Source organism: Vulpes lagopus, chromosome 10, assembly GCF_018345385.1.
Source record: "Vulpes lagopus strain Blue_001 chromosome 10, ASM1834538v1, whole genome shotgun sequence".
In the NCBI taxonomy this organism is placed as follows: Eukaryota; Metazoa; Chordata; class Mammalia; order Carnivora; family Canidae; genus Vulpes; species Vulpes lagopus.
Genome location: NC_054833.1, coordinates 82,913,634 through 82,930,081, shown reverse-complemented (window position 1 = coordinate 82,930,081; position 16,448 = coordinate 82,913,634). Strand labels below are relative to the sequence as shown.

General features: G+C 52.9%; 1 protein-coding gene across 1 annotated transcript; it reads left to right on the top strand.

Annotated features, from left to right (window-relative positions):
* Nucleotides 1-272: 272 nt before the first annotated feature.
* On the top strand, nt 273-15,600 carry UBE2J2 (ubiquitin conjugating enzyme E2 J2). The gene is made up of 7 exons (XM_041772282.1): nt 273-456; nt 4,609-4,739; nt 7,271-7,311; nt 12,307-12,409; nt 12,488-12,626; nt 12,960-13,040; nt 13,567-15,600. Exons 2-7 carry the CDS (start codon nt 4,609-4,611, stop codon nt 13,849-13,851), a joined length of 780 nt encoding a protein of 259 aa, XP_041628216.1. The 5' UTR covers nt 273-456; the 3' UTR covers nt 13,852-15,600.
* The last annotated feature ends 848 nt before the right edge of the window (nt 15,601-16,448 follow it).

The following is a 16,448-nucleotide window of genomic DNA, read 5'->3' as shown; positions in this document are numbered from 1 at the left end:
CGGGGCCGCCCACTGGACGTCGGAAGGATGGGTCAGCGCCCGCTCACCACGTCACCCGAGGGCCCAGGGGTCCAACCCCGCCCCGCACCCCCAGCGGAGCCGCCGTCAGCGCGCACGCGCAGACCGTCCGCCCTCGGGCCCCGCCCCACGGAGCTGCCGGCCAGTGCGCACGCCCGGGGGATTCCGGCCGAGAGGGGTAGGAGGTGGCGGCGAGACGCAGGCGACGTCCGCCCGGCCGGCTAGAGCGGCCGCCCCCGAGCGCGGCGCACCGGAATCGGAAGCGGGGCTCAGCCTCCCCCGCCCGGGGAACGGCCATCTTGCAAGCTGAGGTGGTGGCGGCGCTGCGGTGGTGCGGTGGCCTCGGTCCCGGCGCGGTGAGGCTCTTCCTTCCCTGCTCCGGCCTCGACCACGGCGAGCCTGAGCGCGGCGGCGGCCCACGCGCGGCGACGGGGAGAGGTGAGCGCGCGCCCGCCCCGCCAGAGCCGGTTCGCGCGGAGGGCACGGGGCCGCTGCCAGGCTCGTCTCCGCCCGACCCGCCGCTCGAGCGGCCCTGGCCTGGAGCCTCCGTGCGCGGAACCGGAGGTCGGTTACGGCGGGGCGCCCGGGGCTCCGGGCCGGGGTGCTCCTCCGGTCAGCGTGGGGGTGAGGTTGGCCCCGCGGCTGGGGCTCCTGCGGAGAGGCCTCGGGCTAGTGGCGCGCTTGCGGGCACCTCCAGGACGAGCCGGCGTAGATCTTGGTGTGTAAATGTCCTCGGAGTCAGGGGTGGGGGTGCTGCTCCTGAGCCCGCCGCCGCCTCAGGCCCGGCGGCTCGTTCCCTGAATCCCGGCAGGTGTGTGTGCGCCCGGGGCGAGGCCTCTTGGGCCAACAGCCGAGAGAAGATTCAGGTGGTCGGGGTGGGAAGCCGCAGTCGGTGGCCCCGCTTGGGCCCCGGGCCGCGCTCCAGCACTGATGGCGCTTGCACCCTCTCCACGTCCGGCCACATGTGCACTTCTAGCTCTTTTCCCAGCCGGTACCACTAGCTGGTCTGTCTTTAATACCGCTGTGGTCCCCGGCCTCTTTCAGGCCTGGCATAGCTGGTAGAGAGGCAGTGCCGCAGCCTGGGGGGAGTAGCGCTAGTAGGTGCACAGGAACTCCCCCGGCAGGGGAGCGGGCTGCTCTGTCCATTCCCAATGAGGGGAACTTGGTGTAGTCTAGCTTTGGTAGAAAGAGGCCTTGTTGAAAAACCAGTGGTGTCCGTCAGGCAGGGTCGGATCATGGTGCCTAGGACTTGCAGTTGGTCATCGGCACTGTTTGGAGGTGTTGACCTCTGTGGCAGTTCCCTGCTCAGGCAGGTGCACCAATGATGATGGGGACGCCTCCATCAGCCCCCGGGAGTCTGTCCAGCCTGTGAAGCAATCCTGGTGGAGAAAGGAGAAACTTCCGTGAAAGTTGTGGGCTTGGGTGTGTCACATGCCCTGGTGACTGGTCAGGCCAAGGTCTCTTGCCACACTGTCACTGAGTTACACTTACACGGAGAAGGAGAGATGTGTGGAGAGAAAAGGAGCAGGGTGAATGGATGCTGGACCCATGACAAGTGTGTCGATGGGAAGCTGAAGGGGCTCTTGCCCTGGGATGTTGGTTCAGGCTATTTTCTTTCAGTTTCTGTATGTGAAAATTGGTTATTCATGCTGTTTGTCTTAAATGTCTGCACTCTATTTCTTTCAGACTTCTACTCTATGTGCCCTGTCTGTGGGGATTTGCAGGAACTTGAGACCTGCTTCATAGTGTGTGTAGATGCTGTGGACTGGAGAGGCCGTGGGGCCCTGAGTGAGGCAAAGGAGGGGTCGGTGGGGAGCCCTTTCTTTTTTATGAACTGAGTAGTTGATCATGAATGTGATTTTAAAGATCATGCCTTTGGGAGTAAGAAGGAGAGAGAAGTTTGTGACTGACCAGGCAGGATCCCTTTAGTTTTGTGCAGCTGTCCAGTAACCTTCATTAAGCATGCAGCCTGTGCAAACATAGTGGTATTTGAATTATTCACTGAATTGTTTTACATATGGCAGAGCGTTAACCTCACGGTGACCATTTAAAAGAAACTAAACAAGTCTGGTGTAGTGGTTCTGCTTTTGGGTTGTTGCTGTGTTTGTTATTAGGTATTGTTCCCAGGTGAGCCACCTGGCCCACTTGGCTTGGCCAGGAGCTTGGGGGCAGTACTGTGCGGGAAAGCACTCCCTTCTCAGGCTGTTCGCAGCCTGTTCCTGCTGTGAGTTCACCAGGATCTCTGCTGGGGCCTGGCAGGCACCTGCGTGGTGTGGAGCTGGATTGCAAGGAGGCTGGTGGAAGCATTTGACTAGGGAAATCAGGGAGGCTTTTGAGGGACTTCACTTTTGAGTTGGGCCAGAAAAGGCCTAAGTGATTTTTCTGCCTGTAGAAACCAGGTTGAGAAGCAGCTGTATGGTTAGGTTAAGGAGGGGTTTTGAGAGTTGGGAACTAGGAGGACTAGCTGGGACTCCTGTGTCAAGGGCTTAGAGGCAGGGGGAGGTGTTGAAGTTTATTTGCTTGGTTATGGGGGAATCTTGAAATGCTGTGATCAGAACTGTGGGTGGAAAAAGTTAATCTGACTGAAGTATACAGGATGGACAGAAATGGGGCGAGACTAGAAACTAGGAGGCCAGTTGGAAGGCTGTTGTGATGGTTAATGGGAGAAGTAGTGAGACCCTGCATTAGGGTAAGTGGAGTGGGAACGGGAGGAGGAGGGGAACAGAGGCTCTGAAACTTAGGGGCCCCAAAGAAGTGCGCTGGGCAGTGGTGTGCAGAGGACTGCTCTGCAGGCCCTGGGGTGTAGAGTAAGCATGCTGAGTCCTGGTTGTCATTTAAGGGTTTAGTGTTCTGAGGACAGGAGTCCGCAGACCTCTGACCTGATGGAGCAGAGGGAGCTGTGGCTGTTGCTAGGGAAATGAGCACGCAGAGGCTCTGAGGTGGAGATGAGGAGGGGCAGGCATCATGGTGGGAGGTGGGGGTGGAGTCACTTCAGGTTTGTGCAGGCCAGAGGTCAGGGTGGAGGTCCTGACCCCTGATGTCCAGTGCTGTGGCAAGATGGGCTAAGATCTCTGAGTGGCAGCGTCAGTAGCTTGGAGGAGAGCAGGACAGGTATGGCTCCAATCTGCCACCACTGTAGCCTGGAAGCTCCTTTCTCCTTTCCATTCCTGCGTACCCCTACGTGTCCTCTGTCTCTGTCATATTTTAGACCAGTGACTTTCACACTTTATTTTTAGCAGCAGAACTTTTTTGCCTTGCCATCTTATGGGAAACTTCAGTTTATGTAGCAGTTCGAGTTGGAGCTGTTCTGATGTCTGTGAGGGTGGGGCGCTCTATATTCTCTCTCACCATCCCTCCCCTCTGCCTCTGAGCATAGCTGAAGTGTCCCAGGGCCCCCTGAGCCAGGCCACGTTCCTCCTCCTGAGTGAGGCTGTGACCTCGCTCCTGGTCCTTAGCCTTCAGTGCTGTCCTCCTGTGCCATCTCATCTCCCACTTGACCTTCGCTGAACTGTCCAAGTGATCTTTTTTCTTCCCTTTTAAAAAAAAGATTTTTATTTGTTAATTTATTTGAGAAAGCATGGGTGAACGTGCATGCATGAGTGGTTGGCAGGGGTTGCAGAGGGAGAGGAAGAAGCAGACTCCCCGCTGAGCAGGGAGTCTGACCTGGGGCTTGATCTCAGGACCCTGGGATCATGAACTGAGCTGAAGGTTAGACACTTAGTCAGTGAACCTCCTAGGTGCCCCACGTCCAAGTGATCTAACAGAAAATCTGATCTCCTGTAAGGCTTGGGCCTAAAAACTTTTTGCTGTGCTGCCTGACTGCCTGGCCTTGCCTCCCTGACCAGCCTTGTCAATCTCTGCTTACTGTGCTGTGACCCCTTACACACTGGCCCAGTGCTCTTTCCTGGACCCATGATGCAGCTCCTTCTGTGTGGAGGGTACTCCTTTTCCCTCTTCCCAGCATGTGTGTCAGACTTCTGAGCGTCTCCTCTCTCCAGTCTCAGAGAGAGAGACCTTGTCTCTGCTACTCTGTACCTCCTATCTACTTTTGACCAGTGGTAGATGTGTTGGAAAATGTTTAACAATAGGCTTTTGGTGGCGGTTGGTTTGGGGTGCATCTTAATTTCCGTGGTATAGACGTTTTGTTTGCACAGAGTTGTAGAGAGATCCCCAGTCACCCAGGAGCACTGGTCCAGGCTGGCTTCTGCAGACCTCTACTTAGAACCCTTTAAATTAGGTTTTTCTCTCCATTTAGGTTCTTTGAGGACAGGAGTGAGGCTTTGTGTGTGTGTGTGTGTGTGTGTGTGTGTGTGTGTGTGTGTTTAATCTTTGCATCTGATATTACATAAGTGAAGGTTGTGGCAGGGCAGACGGAAAAGGAGAATCTGCAAGTCCTGCAGGCGTCTGAGTGGGTGGGCAAGTCAGGACAACCTGCAGGCCTGGGTTCTGGGTGGCTGGGATTAACCGTGCATGATGATGGGCTGCAGAAATGAAAGCAGAAGTTGTGGGACTGCTCAAGCCATCTGTGGGTGAGGGAAGCAGTGGCATGTCTTTCGTTTCTTTGTAAACAGAAATGTTTGTTTTTCATAGATGAGCAGCAACAGCAATAAAAGAGCTCCAACAACAGCAACCCAGCGGCTGAAACAGGACTATCTCCGAATTAAGAAGGACCCGGTACCTTATATCTGTGCTGAGCCCCTCCCTTCCAATATTCTTGAATGGTAAGGCTCTGCACTGCCATTCACCCCACACTGACTGTCACCTGGTTTCTCTGCTGGCTTGGTTGGGTAGCCTTGGTGTTCCCATCCTGGCATTGGGAAAGGTGTGTTAAACCTTTTCCAGATGCCAGTACACTGATTCCTACAGATATGCCCTGGTTGTGTTCATAATGGCTGTCAGCCTGGGCCATGATGGGGTCTTCCTTAACTCCTGCATGCGGGGGCTGGAGAGAGAGAGTGATGGAGAATACCTTTGGGGTGGGGGTGGGATGCTGGGTCTGCGGGATCCATAGGCGAGGCTCTGGGGTTTGGAGGTCTCACAGTTGTTGATGGGGACACTGCATTTCTAGACTCTCCTCTTGCTCTTTGCCTCTTGGTGCTGTGAAGTAGTTTCTCCTGCCTTGGAGAGTTTGTGACAGAGGGTCAGCGGTCCTAATACTTCAGCACCAGACACTAGCCTGGGCAGCCCTCGGGCTGACATGACAGGTTCTGTACCTCACAGATACTTATTTTGTAGTGATTCTTTGGCTGTGTTCAAGTGTGGTCTTAGTAGGCTATGTGCTTCTACAGAAATGCTGCCATTATGAGATTTGTTGGTGATTTTGGGGGAAGTAAAGCATAGGGCTGAAATGGTAATAAGCATTTTCTCTTTGAAAGGTATTTTGTGTTTTGATCTTAAAAAGTGTGTTTTAGGGGTGCCTGAGTGGCTCAGTTGGTTAAGTGACTCTTGATCTTAGCTCAGGTCTGGATCTTAGGGTCATGACTTCAAGCCCCATATTGGGCGTGGAGTCTACGTCTAAAAAAAGAAAACCATTTTTTTTTTAAAGTTTTTAATTTTTTTAATTTTTAATTTTTTAAATCCAGAGAACATGGATTTAATTGAGTTACAAAGAAATACTTTTCAGATTGGACAGGTGTGCAAGGATTCTGGATCCACCTCCCTCAGCTTAGAGCCATGGCAAGTGAGGTGGGCCTTGTATGCACGAGGCTTTAGTGTTACAGCAGAACTCTCCCTGCCCCCAAGCAACGAAAACCAAGCATGGCCCCACACACAGGATTGGCAGATGCAGGGATATCCTCATTGTCTGGGGAGCCTCTCCCTACCCATGAGTTCAGGTCCCCAGGTTTAGTCATTCACAAGGAGGATCTGCTGCTAAATAAACCTTTTTAGTACAGTGTAAAAACAGCAAGATCAGCAAATGGAAAAGGCACTGGGGGCAGGGTCCCTAGGATACCAGGCACAAGCTTCCCATCCCCATGGGCACTCACAGGACTTGGTGACAACAAAAGTAAGGTACTGTCCACCAGGGAAGCCTGTTAGAGACCTAGGGTGTGGGATTTCCAGTGGGAGAAGGTCATATAGGCACCTCTGCCTGGCACCTCCCAGTGTTCCAGACTCCCAGGAGGAAGGTAGGCTTCCTTTCAGCATGAATCCTATTTTTAGCACCAAGAATTTAGGCTCTGTTGGGGTGGTGAGACCCTCTCCCCAGAACTGGCTAAGGACAGCCACGTCAGGCCTGGACGAGCTCTTCTGCCAGGCTGTGGATGGCCTCTGAGTCACTGGTGCCCATTCCTTGCTCTGGTGCTCAGGCTGCTGGGCTCTCTGTACTCTCTCACTGCCCCTTTGCAGTGTTCTCAAGTTGGGCACTGGAATTGGGAGCTGTGACAAATTAAGGCCATGTTCTTGGGTGTGTCATGTACTTGGTTAGCTCTGAGAGTTGTTCCCGGTCGGCCAACATGGGATGGCAGTGTTTTTGGAGTAAAATGTATCAGCTAGCAGATAGGTGGTGTATGGTCCACAGCATTAAAATGGTGTTTGTGGGAAGAGGGGTTAGTGTCTGGTCTTGCATTTCTGGTTGGTTCTACTTTCTCTTTTGTGCTTTTCTGTTTTGTTTGAGTCCAAACACTTCTTGACATAGAGTTTGAGTCCTTAAGTCCAAACACTTCTTGACATAGAGCTGAACCTCTTGATTTGCACGGGAGAATGGTGTCTGGGTGCTTTTTGTCTGAGGCATGTGGGCCCCACCTGGGCTTGGGCTGTGTGTGAGGACTTCAGTGATGGTCATGGGCTGTCCCTGTTCCTCCTGCTGGAGGATAGCTGCTCTGAGGTCATGCCTGGCTCTCCCAGAACCTTGACAGACTGGGGGGACACAGAGCCCCCCTCCTGTCACCAGCTGCTCCCTGCTTTGCCTACTTCATGATGTTTGGGCATACTGAATGAAGAATGCAAGTTTCCAAGTACACTTCAAGAAAGTATGTGAAATTAACATCAAAAATTTTTCAGGTGACTGCAGTGGTTAGAGAGGATTTGTTTCTTGCATCTTGGACACAAAAGTACTTTGTGGCAAAACTGGGAGAAACAGTTTCTAAGATTCTGTTACAAAGTGACTAAACCATCTGCAGTACAAGTTCACCTACTGAATGTTTGTGAATGTCTAGTTTTGGCTGGATCCTACCAACCCCAGCCTTGAAGTGACTCAGAATTTGGAGAATTTGCCATCCCCAGAGCCAGCTGATTTTCTTCTCTCCCTCAGGCACTATGTGGTCCGAGGCCCAGAGATGACCCCTTATGAAGGTAAGTCTTTGATTTGAGAGGAACAAGGGGCTATTTGCTATCTGAATATACCTCTCCCATCAAGCCCTTTGTATTTGTGAATTATGCTCTATTTGGGATGTGCATCAGTGAGGTTGGACTTCCTTGGAATCCATCCTGGTGTTTCTCCAAATCCTAGAAGTGTTTGGTGTTACCATTGTGTTGTCTTCAGGGGCTCTCTGGAACCTCAGAGTTGACCCAGCTACTGACTTCAGTGGGATCAGAGCTGGAAGACAGGCCTGGTGAGCAGTACAGTGCGGCCAGTTTCTCCTAGGGTTTGTTCAGATCAATATGAGTATTGTCAGAGAAAAGATGTGTTTATTGGGTACTCACTCTGCTGAGCCCTCTGAGCTAAGTGGTGGGCCCCTTTATGGATGGGGTACTGAGGCTTAGGGAGGATGCAGGATCTGCTCTGGGTCAGCTGGCACCTCTGCTCTCCTAACTGCTGCTGAGGCTGATCTGGTGATGCCACCCAGGGTCCTCTGGTGTCTTACAAAGTAGACCTGGGATTAGATCAACGAGTCAGAGGTCCTCAGGGAGCCTGATGCCAGCTTCAGGGTGTAGGCCAGGTTGGGAGATGAGCCATGGCAGGGCAGGCCCAGGGCAGAGCTGTGGCCAGGTGGGCAGTCCTCACTTCGGGTGACATCTACCTTGACATGGGGGTTTTGCGTAAGATTTCACTGGAAAACAGTCCAGCTGCTGGAGAACATTTGGCATATGTGTCACTAGCTTTCTGAGAACTCTCCTTGGGTGCAGGAGTCCCTGTTGTGGGGAAACAGATGCAGAAGCCTGTCTTAGGGTGGGTATGTTAGTATTATGTTGGGGACTCTAATGCCCAGCCATGGCGTGGGCTTCATGGTCTTGAAGTGGGCTTCCTAGAAATACATCAGAAAACGGGCTTCAGGGATCCCTGGGTGGCACAGCGGTTTAGCACCTGCCTTTGGCCGAGGGCGCAATCCTGGAGACCCGGGATCAAATCCCACGTTGGGCTCCCGGTGCATGGAGCCTGCTTCTCCCTCTGCCTATGTCTCTGCCCCCCCCCCCCCCCCTCTCTCTCTCTGTGACTATCATAAATAAATAAAAATTAAAAAAAAAAAAAGGAAAAAACAGGCTTCAGGGCCGTCTGTACAGATCATGTTAAAATGCTTGTTAAGACTACGTGTTCTCTCTCACAAGGGGCATTGTGCTGTTTTTTTGTTTTTTTCTTTTAAAGATTTTATTTATTCATTCATGAGAGACACAGAGAGAGAGGGACAGAGACACACAGGCAGAGGGAGAAGCAGGCTCCATGCAGGAAACCTGATGTGGGACTTGATCCCGGGACTCCAGCATCATGCCCTGGGCGGAAGGCTAAACCACTGAGCCACCCAGGGATATCCTGTGCCTGATTTTTAAGTTTATTTTTTGTAGTTTTAGTATTTTCCAAATAAGTAGTGAACATTTATTAACTTTGTAACCAGGCTTGTTGCTGTGGGAAATGAACCTAGACAGGGTGCAGTTAGCTGGGAGAGGAGAGGGCAGGCCTGGAGTGAAGGTGTGCAGGGCTGGGGGTGCAGGAGACCCCCATTCACCCACACCCTGCCTGCATGGGGTCTCCTGACTTTGCAGAAAGAGGCACCATGCCCTCTTTCCAGACCTAATGCTGTCATAATGCTTCCTTGTGTCTGGTACTCAATTTCTCTGCTGGTTCTGGTCCTCAGGCTGCCTCAAGATTCCCTTCAGATACAGAACTTTTCCTGCTGCTGCTGCTCCTCCTTCTCTCTTCCTCTTTCCCTTCCTCTGCCTCTCCTCCCCTCACTGCCCACCTCAGTACCTAATCCTTCCCCTTCGTCTCTGCCCATCCCCTCCTCCACTCTGCAGCCTTCAGCCTTGCCTTCTGCTGACCACTTTCATTCGGGTCTAGAGGGATCCAAGGGGCAGATCTCAGACCTCAGTGTCTGGGGCTCTGTGGACCTGGATAGTGTTGACTCTGGCTTCCTCCTCACTTGGTGCTCCCCTGACTTCTGGATGTTCTGACTCTTCCTTCTCAGTCTCTCATGGCTCCTCTACCTGTGCATGTCTGGTTGACTCCGCATTGGTTGTCCACTGACCCTGTCTTTGCTCTGGACTCCATAGCCAGGTTACTCCTGGTCTGCTCCAGGCACACGGATCCTAACAGCTCAGAAATAGTTTCCTGCTAGTACAAGTGTTGCTAAAGATTCTCCCTTTGTTGATCTATAGATTTTACACAATTCTGTCAAAGTCCTAACAAAGGTTTTTTTTTTTGTAGACATACACAAACTTATTCTAAGATTTTTAAAAAATTTTTTTAATTTGTATTTATTTACGATAGTCACAGAGAGAGGGGGGGGGGGGGGCAGAGACACAGGCAGAGGGAGAAGCAGGCTCCATGCACCGGGAGCCCTATGTGGGATTCGATCCCGGGTCTCCGGGATCGCGCCCTGGGCCAAAGGCAGGCGCCAAACCGTTGTGCCACCCAGGGATCCCTATTCTAAGATTTTTGTTCTAAAACTTACACGGAAGGGAAGAGAATCTAGAATAGTTAAAACAAGAATAAAGTAGGAGGAGTCTCTCTGCCTGATTTTAAGACTTATGTAGCTTCAGTGAGCAGACAGGAGGGAATGCGGGAATGCAGGTCAGTGGAACAGAGTAGAGAACCAGGAACAGTCCAGCACAGCTGTGGCCAATGGAGGTCTCCCCCCACCCCCACTCCCTTATTTGCAAAAGCAGTTCAGTGGAGGAAGTGCGGCACTGAAATGCAGCATCATGCTGGGCGCTGTTCTCCCTGGCCTCCTTCCAGGGCCACAGTGCTCTCTAGTTTCTCTGCCTAGGGCTTTACCAAGGCTGTGCTCGTTGTTCTGTGGACACTTGGAAGGAAGGATGTGGGAGTTGTTGCCATGGGAGACATGCTTCCCTGTGCTCCCTGAGGACTTGACCTCTGGGTGAGGCTCCATCCTCTCAGGTCCCCTGCCTTGCCTCTTCACCTTTTAGGATGTGCCTTCCTGGCCCATCTAGTACAGATCCTCCCAGAATTCATCATCTCCCCTTGAAGGTCCTCACCTAAATGGGGAGGAGTGCTTGCTTCTCCAGTTTGCACTGAGAGGTGTTTGCTCCCTGTGTGGTTGCCTGTGCTTGGCTCCTGCACAGAGCCCTTCCCTCGCTGGGAGGTTTTCACCTCACATTCTTCCAGTAGATGACAAGAGGTAGAGTTGCTGGGTCAGTGCAAGTATTGAGAATTCCCTTTTCCTGGCAGGTTTCCTCAGGAGCCTGCAGGTTCACACTCAGGCAATGAGGCCGTGTCTGCCTTCCACTACCCTCCACTGAGCTACACATGGCAGCCATTTCCTATGTAGTACTGAGCCAACTGGTTCAAGTGCACTTTGGCTGTTCCTGCTTCCTCTTGGGGAGAGCACCTGTTTGTATCGCTTGATTATTTTCCAATTTGGGTTTTCTTGTGATTTTGAGTGAGTGTGCCCCAAGAATCATTTATAGTGTTAGTTACTCACTGATGGACTTGTCTGCCTGTTTGGGTTGGCCTTACAAGGGACACTACTAGCTCATGTCATCCCTCCACTACGGGCAGAGCTTGGGGTAGAATATAGTACCCATGTGAGGTGGCCAGGGGTCTGGTGGGAAGCCCATATGAGGTGGTGGGGTGCTCCTACCCAAGAGTGGCATTGGAGCAGAGATGTGTGGTGCTTTGGGACTAGTGTCTCCCAATTCTTGAGGTGGGACCACACCCAGGGTGCAGGGGACAGCAGGGAGCCCAGGTGGAGGTCAAGGCAGCTCGTGAAGCCTCACTGAGCAGTCATGCATATGCACATGTCGCTGGGTATCCTGTCAGTGTGTGTTCCACTTAGCCTGCCTGCGGTGGGCCCAAAGGTCTGCATATCCAGCAGGCTCCCAGTGCAGCCCTGAGAGGAGGGTGTGAGGCTTCAGGTAGGTTCAGGCCAGCAGGAGTGGGAGGTGAGCGGGTAGGAGTGAATGCCGTGAGATTAGCAAGGTCTCCCAAAGTGTTGAAGGTGCGGCCAACAGGATTTGCTGATGGAGTTAGGTGTGAAATGGTGGTGGAGACTGCCAGGGAGCTGGGGTGGCAATGAGGCCTCCCAGATTTTAGTCTGAATGGCTAAGAGGGTGGAGTTGCTGTTTGAAATAAGTGAAATTCTGTCTTGGACCTATCTGGGCAGTGTTCTCTCTTGGTCCGTCCGTGGGTTGTACCCCCGTGTCACGGGAGGCTGTGAGAACCCAGAAGTGGGAGTGGTCAGGGGGAGCACCGGAGGAGCCAGTCAGTGGCCAGCACTTAGGGGGGTAGATGGGGATGGCACCATGCCAGGGTGGGGCTCAAGGAGACAGGGCCGGGAATGCCACAGTGGGGAGGTCTGCTGATGTCAATGTCAGGGTTGAGGACCAGGGTGGGAGGAAGAGCTTGTCAGGGCAGACTTGGACAAGATTCTCCAGGGATGTTCCATAAAGGAGAGTGAGCAACTGTCAGGAGTTGGTGGGAGTGGCAGTCAGAGTTTTGTTTTTTGGTTTATTTAAAGTGGGAGAAATGACAGCAGTTTTGCTAGCTGCTGGATGTAGTTTGGTGGAGGAGAAGAAATGAGTAGTGCAGGAGAGAGGAGGTCTGAAGAGGGGTGACCTCAGCTGACATACTGCAGAGGAGGGCAGGAGGGGGCCAGCAAGGGGCCTGGTGCAGCTTCTCTTCTGATGTTCTACTCTCAGTGAGAGGGCACAGGTTGGTTGAGCATTAGTCATGCAGGGCAAGGGCCACTCCTAATTTGTGGTCATGAGCCCCCAGTGAGACCTTCAGCAAGACTCTTGTGTTCCTGGTGGCCAGCAGGTGGGCACAGAGATAGGGGAGAACATGTGGGGTGGGACGCTAGCCTGGAGGTTGGAATGGGGCTGAGCGCGAGGGATTTGCCCCTACAGGAGTTGTGCTTTGGACTGTAACAAGGCTCTTTCTCTGTTTTGATACAGGTGGCTATTACCACGGAAAACTAGTTTTTCCCAGAGAATTTCCTTTTAAACCTCCTAGTATTTATATGATAACACCCAATGGAAGATTTAAGTGCAATACGAGGTAAGGCATTTCTGCTTCTCAAGTGTGAGTGTGGTCAGGCTGGGGGTGTGCTATATTGAGTGGGTCCCTGTTTTTCAGGCTGTGTCTTTCCATTACGGATTTCCATCCAGACACGTGGAACCCTGCCTGGTCTGTCTCCACCATCCTGACTGGGCTCCTTAGCTTCATGGTGGAGAAAGGCCCCACCCTGGGCAGCATAGAGACGTCGGACTTCACGGTGAGGGCTGGAGAGCATGGTTGCATGTTGGCAGTTCCTTTCAGCAGTGGGAAGAGCTGGCCGAGCTTCCTCTGGGGTCTTGGGAGGGGCAGGCAGTCCTTGTGAACTGGTTTTTATTTCCCCAGTGTTTAAGTAGGAATCAAGTCTAATGTTATTAATTGATGGTACTGGTAAGATAAGCCTTAATAAGACTAAATTAGTTTGTTGTGAAGAGAAAGCTTATTGAGTGCTCTCAATGATAGGGTAGCAGCTTTTGAGGATAAAATAGTCTTTAGGATTCAGAAGAATTGAAATTAGTTTTTGGGCTGATATTTCTATTCTCTTTTTTCCTAGAAAAGACAACTGGCTGCACAAAGTTTAGCATTTAATTTGAAAGACAAAGTCTTTTGTGAATTATTCCCTGAAGTCGTGGAGGTAAGGAATAGAAGCGAGCAGTCTTGCTTCCTCCTTGTTGGAAGCACTTTCAGATTCAAATCTTCCAGAGAGAAGACGGTGCTTTTGTGTGTCCCTGTGCTGCAGATGCTCAGCACAGAGTGCACTTGTGTCCACATGCATGTGTGTGGGGCTGACTGGTGTGGGCAGCCTAGGCCCCTCCTCAAGGTGCTCAGGGGCTGGGAGGACTTGGATGTCAGGGCCTGGAGCGCCTCAGGTGGACTGCATGCCATGGGGGGCTGGCATGGACCCTGCTCTTGGTCTGGGGCCAGGGGGCTGCCCTAAGGTACAGGCCATGGTGATCCCATGTCTCTTGGGCCCACTCTGTCAAGGGCCAGGGAGGTGCAGGTTTGGTGATTGTGACAAGTCTCTGTACAAGCAGCAGTCCCCACCTCTGAGAGTGGCTATTGGGATTGAGCACATGCTCCTGGTGGATCTTGGGACTCTTCCTAGTCCTGAAGGAACTTGTTAGTTTAGACCAATCCCTGTTTCTTTGTTTTTATTTTAGGAAATCAAACAAAAACAGAAAGCCCAAGACGAACTCAGTAGCCGACCCCAGGCTCTCCCCTTACCAGATGTGGTTCCAGATGGGGAAACACACCATGGTCAGAATGGGCTTCAGCTCCTCAATGGGCATGCACCAGGGGCTGGGCCGCACCTTGCAGGGCTCCAGCAGGCCAACCGGCACCACGGACTCCTGGGCGGCGCCCTGGCGAACTTGTTTGTTATAGTTGGGTTTGCAGCCTTTGCCTACACGGTCAAGTATGTGCTGAGAAGCATAGCGCAGGAGTGAGCCATATGCTGTGGCCAGCAGAAGTGATCAAAAACGAGGGACACTGGGCCCAAGCTTGCCATGGGCTGGCTGGACGTGCCGCCGAGCGCAGGGTGGACCTGCCTGACTCCTGGGGTTAGCTTTTTAAAAACCTTGAAAAGGAAAACAAAACCAAAGTGTGTAATTTGGATTTAGAGGAGATGCAAGATCCTCAGCTCCCTGACCTCACTCTGGGGTCTGTTGGGGACCATGGAACTTGGGTGTCGAGGAGGGGCTTCACGCTTTGGTTTTATAGCTTATCTCCTGTATCGTCTTTTGGACCTGTTTTAGTAAACCTGTTTTTCATTTTATTAGATTTGGTCACTTACAAATACAAAACTCGATTATCACATATTCTGCGTGCATTCTTGGTCCACTGGAGCCCTGGCTCACCAGGCAGGGGCAGTTCCCACAGCTGCACCCAGCTGGCAGGGACAGGGGGCCTGCCATGGGGCCCCAAAGCGGGCCAAGGACAGACACAGGCGGGGTCCAGGAGATGTGGTGTTCAGCCTCAGCATTTGAAATGTGCTTGTGTCCACGTGGGAAGAAGCGGTCCCTCCTAGGAACGTGGGTTCTTCATTTTGCTGAGGTTGAAGTTCAGCATCTGCTTGCTGGCTGGCCACAAGGTGGCACCCTTCCCCTGAAGAGCCACCCTGTCCTGTGTGATCCTGAGGTGGTTTTCCCTCCCCCTACTTCCCTCCACAGCCCTGCCAGGCTGGGTCCCCCACTGCCACCTCTGGCTTCCCAGATGCTGTAGGCGGATGCCCTTCATGCCCACAGGAAGGTCCCAGCAGCCCTGTGGGGGGTCAGCCCTGACAGGCAGGTTCTGTGCACCTCGGGGCTCCCTCACCCTTGGTCCAGATCTGTGGTTCACCCTGTAGATGGGCTCACACACGTTCCTTTTCACAGCTGATCCATCCATGTCCGGCATGGGCTCTTCCCTAGAAGACCGCACACGGCTCGGGCATCACAGGAAGTGACGGGCCGGTGGGCTGGATACGGCTCCCATCAAGCCCGTTTGATGATTTCACTTGCACATCATTTGAAAGTGGTGTGTGTGTGAGTCCCAGGCTGAGGTGCTCTGATCTCACTCCAGGGCTATAGGGCTTCAAGTGCAGTCATGCACTTGTATGTCTTCGACATTCTTTGGTTTTTGATCAGTTTATTTAAAATTGCTCTATAATTTACCACTGTGTGTATTTAACTCACTCTTGTGAACAACATCTTCCATTATATCTTTGTTCCTGAATGCTGTGCTTTGTCTCTGTTGGAAACCCACGTCCGTCTCAGGCGGTTGACAGGCTAGCTGTGCAGTGTGGAGGCGCCTCATGATGAGCTGTGGGCCCTGGGGCAGTGCCACGCTGCTGTGCTGGTCCAGGCCTTGCCTCAGTCCACAGCTGGTATCTGACCCAAACACTTAGTGTTTCCTGTGGTTTTCAAGAGGCAGATTACTTAGCAAATATTTTACTTAATGTGGGTTTTCTCGCCGTATGTGAAATCTCAACTATTAAAAACTCTTTGTCAGCGGTAGAAATAGATCCGTGCTGTACAGAGCATTCACCCAGTGTCCAAGGTGGCGTGCTATATGAAGTGACCCGAGGTAAAAGATGACCTTGGGGTGCCTGGCTGGCCCAGTTGGAAGAGCAGGCGACTCTTCATCTCGTGGTTGTGGGTTTGAGCCCCACGTTGGGTGTAGAGATTGCTTAAAATAAATAAAAGTGAAAAGTTAAATGAGCTTGTCGTTTGGGTCTGTACGTCTGACCCCATGATGTCCCCACTGCTGTCCCTGGAGGGGTTCCTGGTGGAGGGCAGTTGGGCCTCCTCAGGCCACCACCCGTGGAACATGTGTGCCTCAGTAGTTGGCCCAGGTGAACCCCTGAATGCAGGCCCCTGCTGAAACTGATGCTGCATGGACCCAGGAGAAGCGGTCCTGGAGGCATGGGACATGGTCTTTGCCAAGGGCCTCCACAGCATTTCTGCCCCACGAAGCTTCCCCAGGCTCAAGTCTGAGACCTGAAGGTGCAAATGCAGCTGTGTGGTCTGGGTCTGAGCCTGCAGTGGCCCCCTCTGTGCCCGGGGCATCACGGGGGCAGGCTGCTGTGGGAATGATGCCCTGGGTTGTGGCTGTGGGTATGGAGGACCGGCCGCTGCCTTGAACCCTCCTCAGGGCCAGTTGGTATCTGCAACAGCAGGGCGGGGGGTGCTGGGCCCCAGGAGGACCCATGGGATGTTGGGGAGGGGCCACTGACCCTGAGCCCTGGGGGGCAGCATCCCCTGCAAAGCATAGACTGAGACTCAGGAACCAGTGGGCCAGGGGACTGGCTCCTGCTTCCTGCTTATTGTCCAGGTGGCTGGAGTGGGAGCAGGGTTTGGGTGTGCAGGTCATATTTAGGCTTCCAGGCAGGCAGGGCAAAAGTGGGTCCTCTGCATAGTGGCCCCCTTCACGACCCAGGCGTTGAGAGCTGGCTTACCAGCTGGACACCCAGAAGGGCCAAGGCTTCAACAGCAAGTGCAGGGTTCACCATCACTGGCCTGTGAGGTGACCACCTCTCCCTGACCCTGGAGACATGCTCCTCACA

Coding starts and splice junctions, on each gene's coding strand:
- UBE2J2 (XM_041772282.1), top strand. CDS start 4,609: ATGAGCAGCAACAGCAATAAAAGAGCTCCAACAACAGCAACCCAGCGG. Junction 7,312..12,306: donor AGAGATGACCCCTTATGAAG/GTAAGTCTTTGA, acceptor GTTTTGATACAG/GTGGCTATTACCACGGAAAA. Junction 13,041..13,566: donor TATTCCCTGAAGTCGTGGAG/GTAAGGAATAGA, acceptor TTTTTATTTTAG/GAAATCAAACAAAAACAGAA.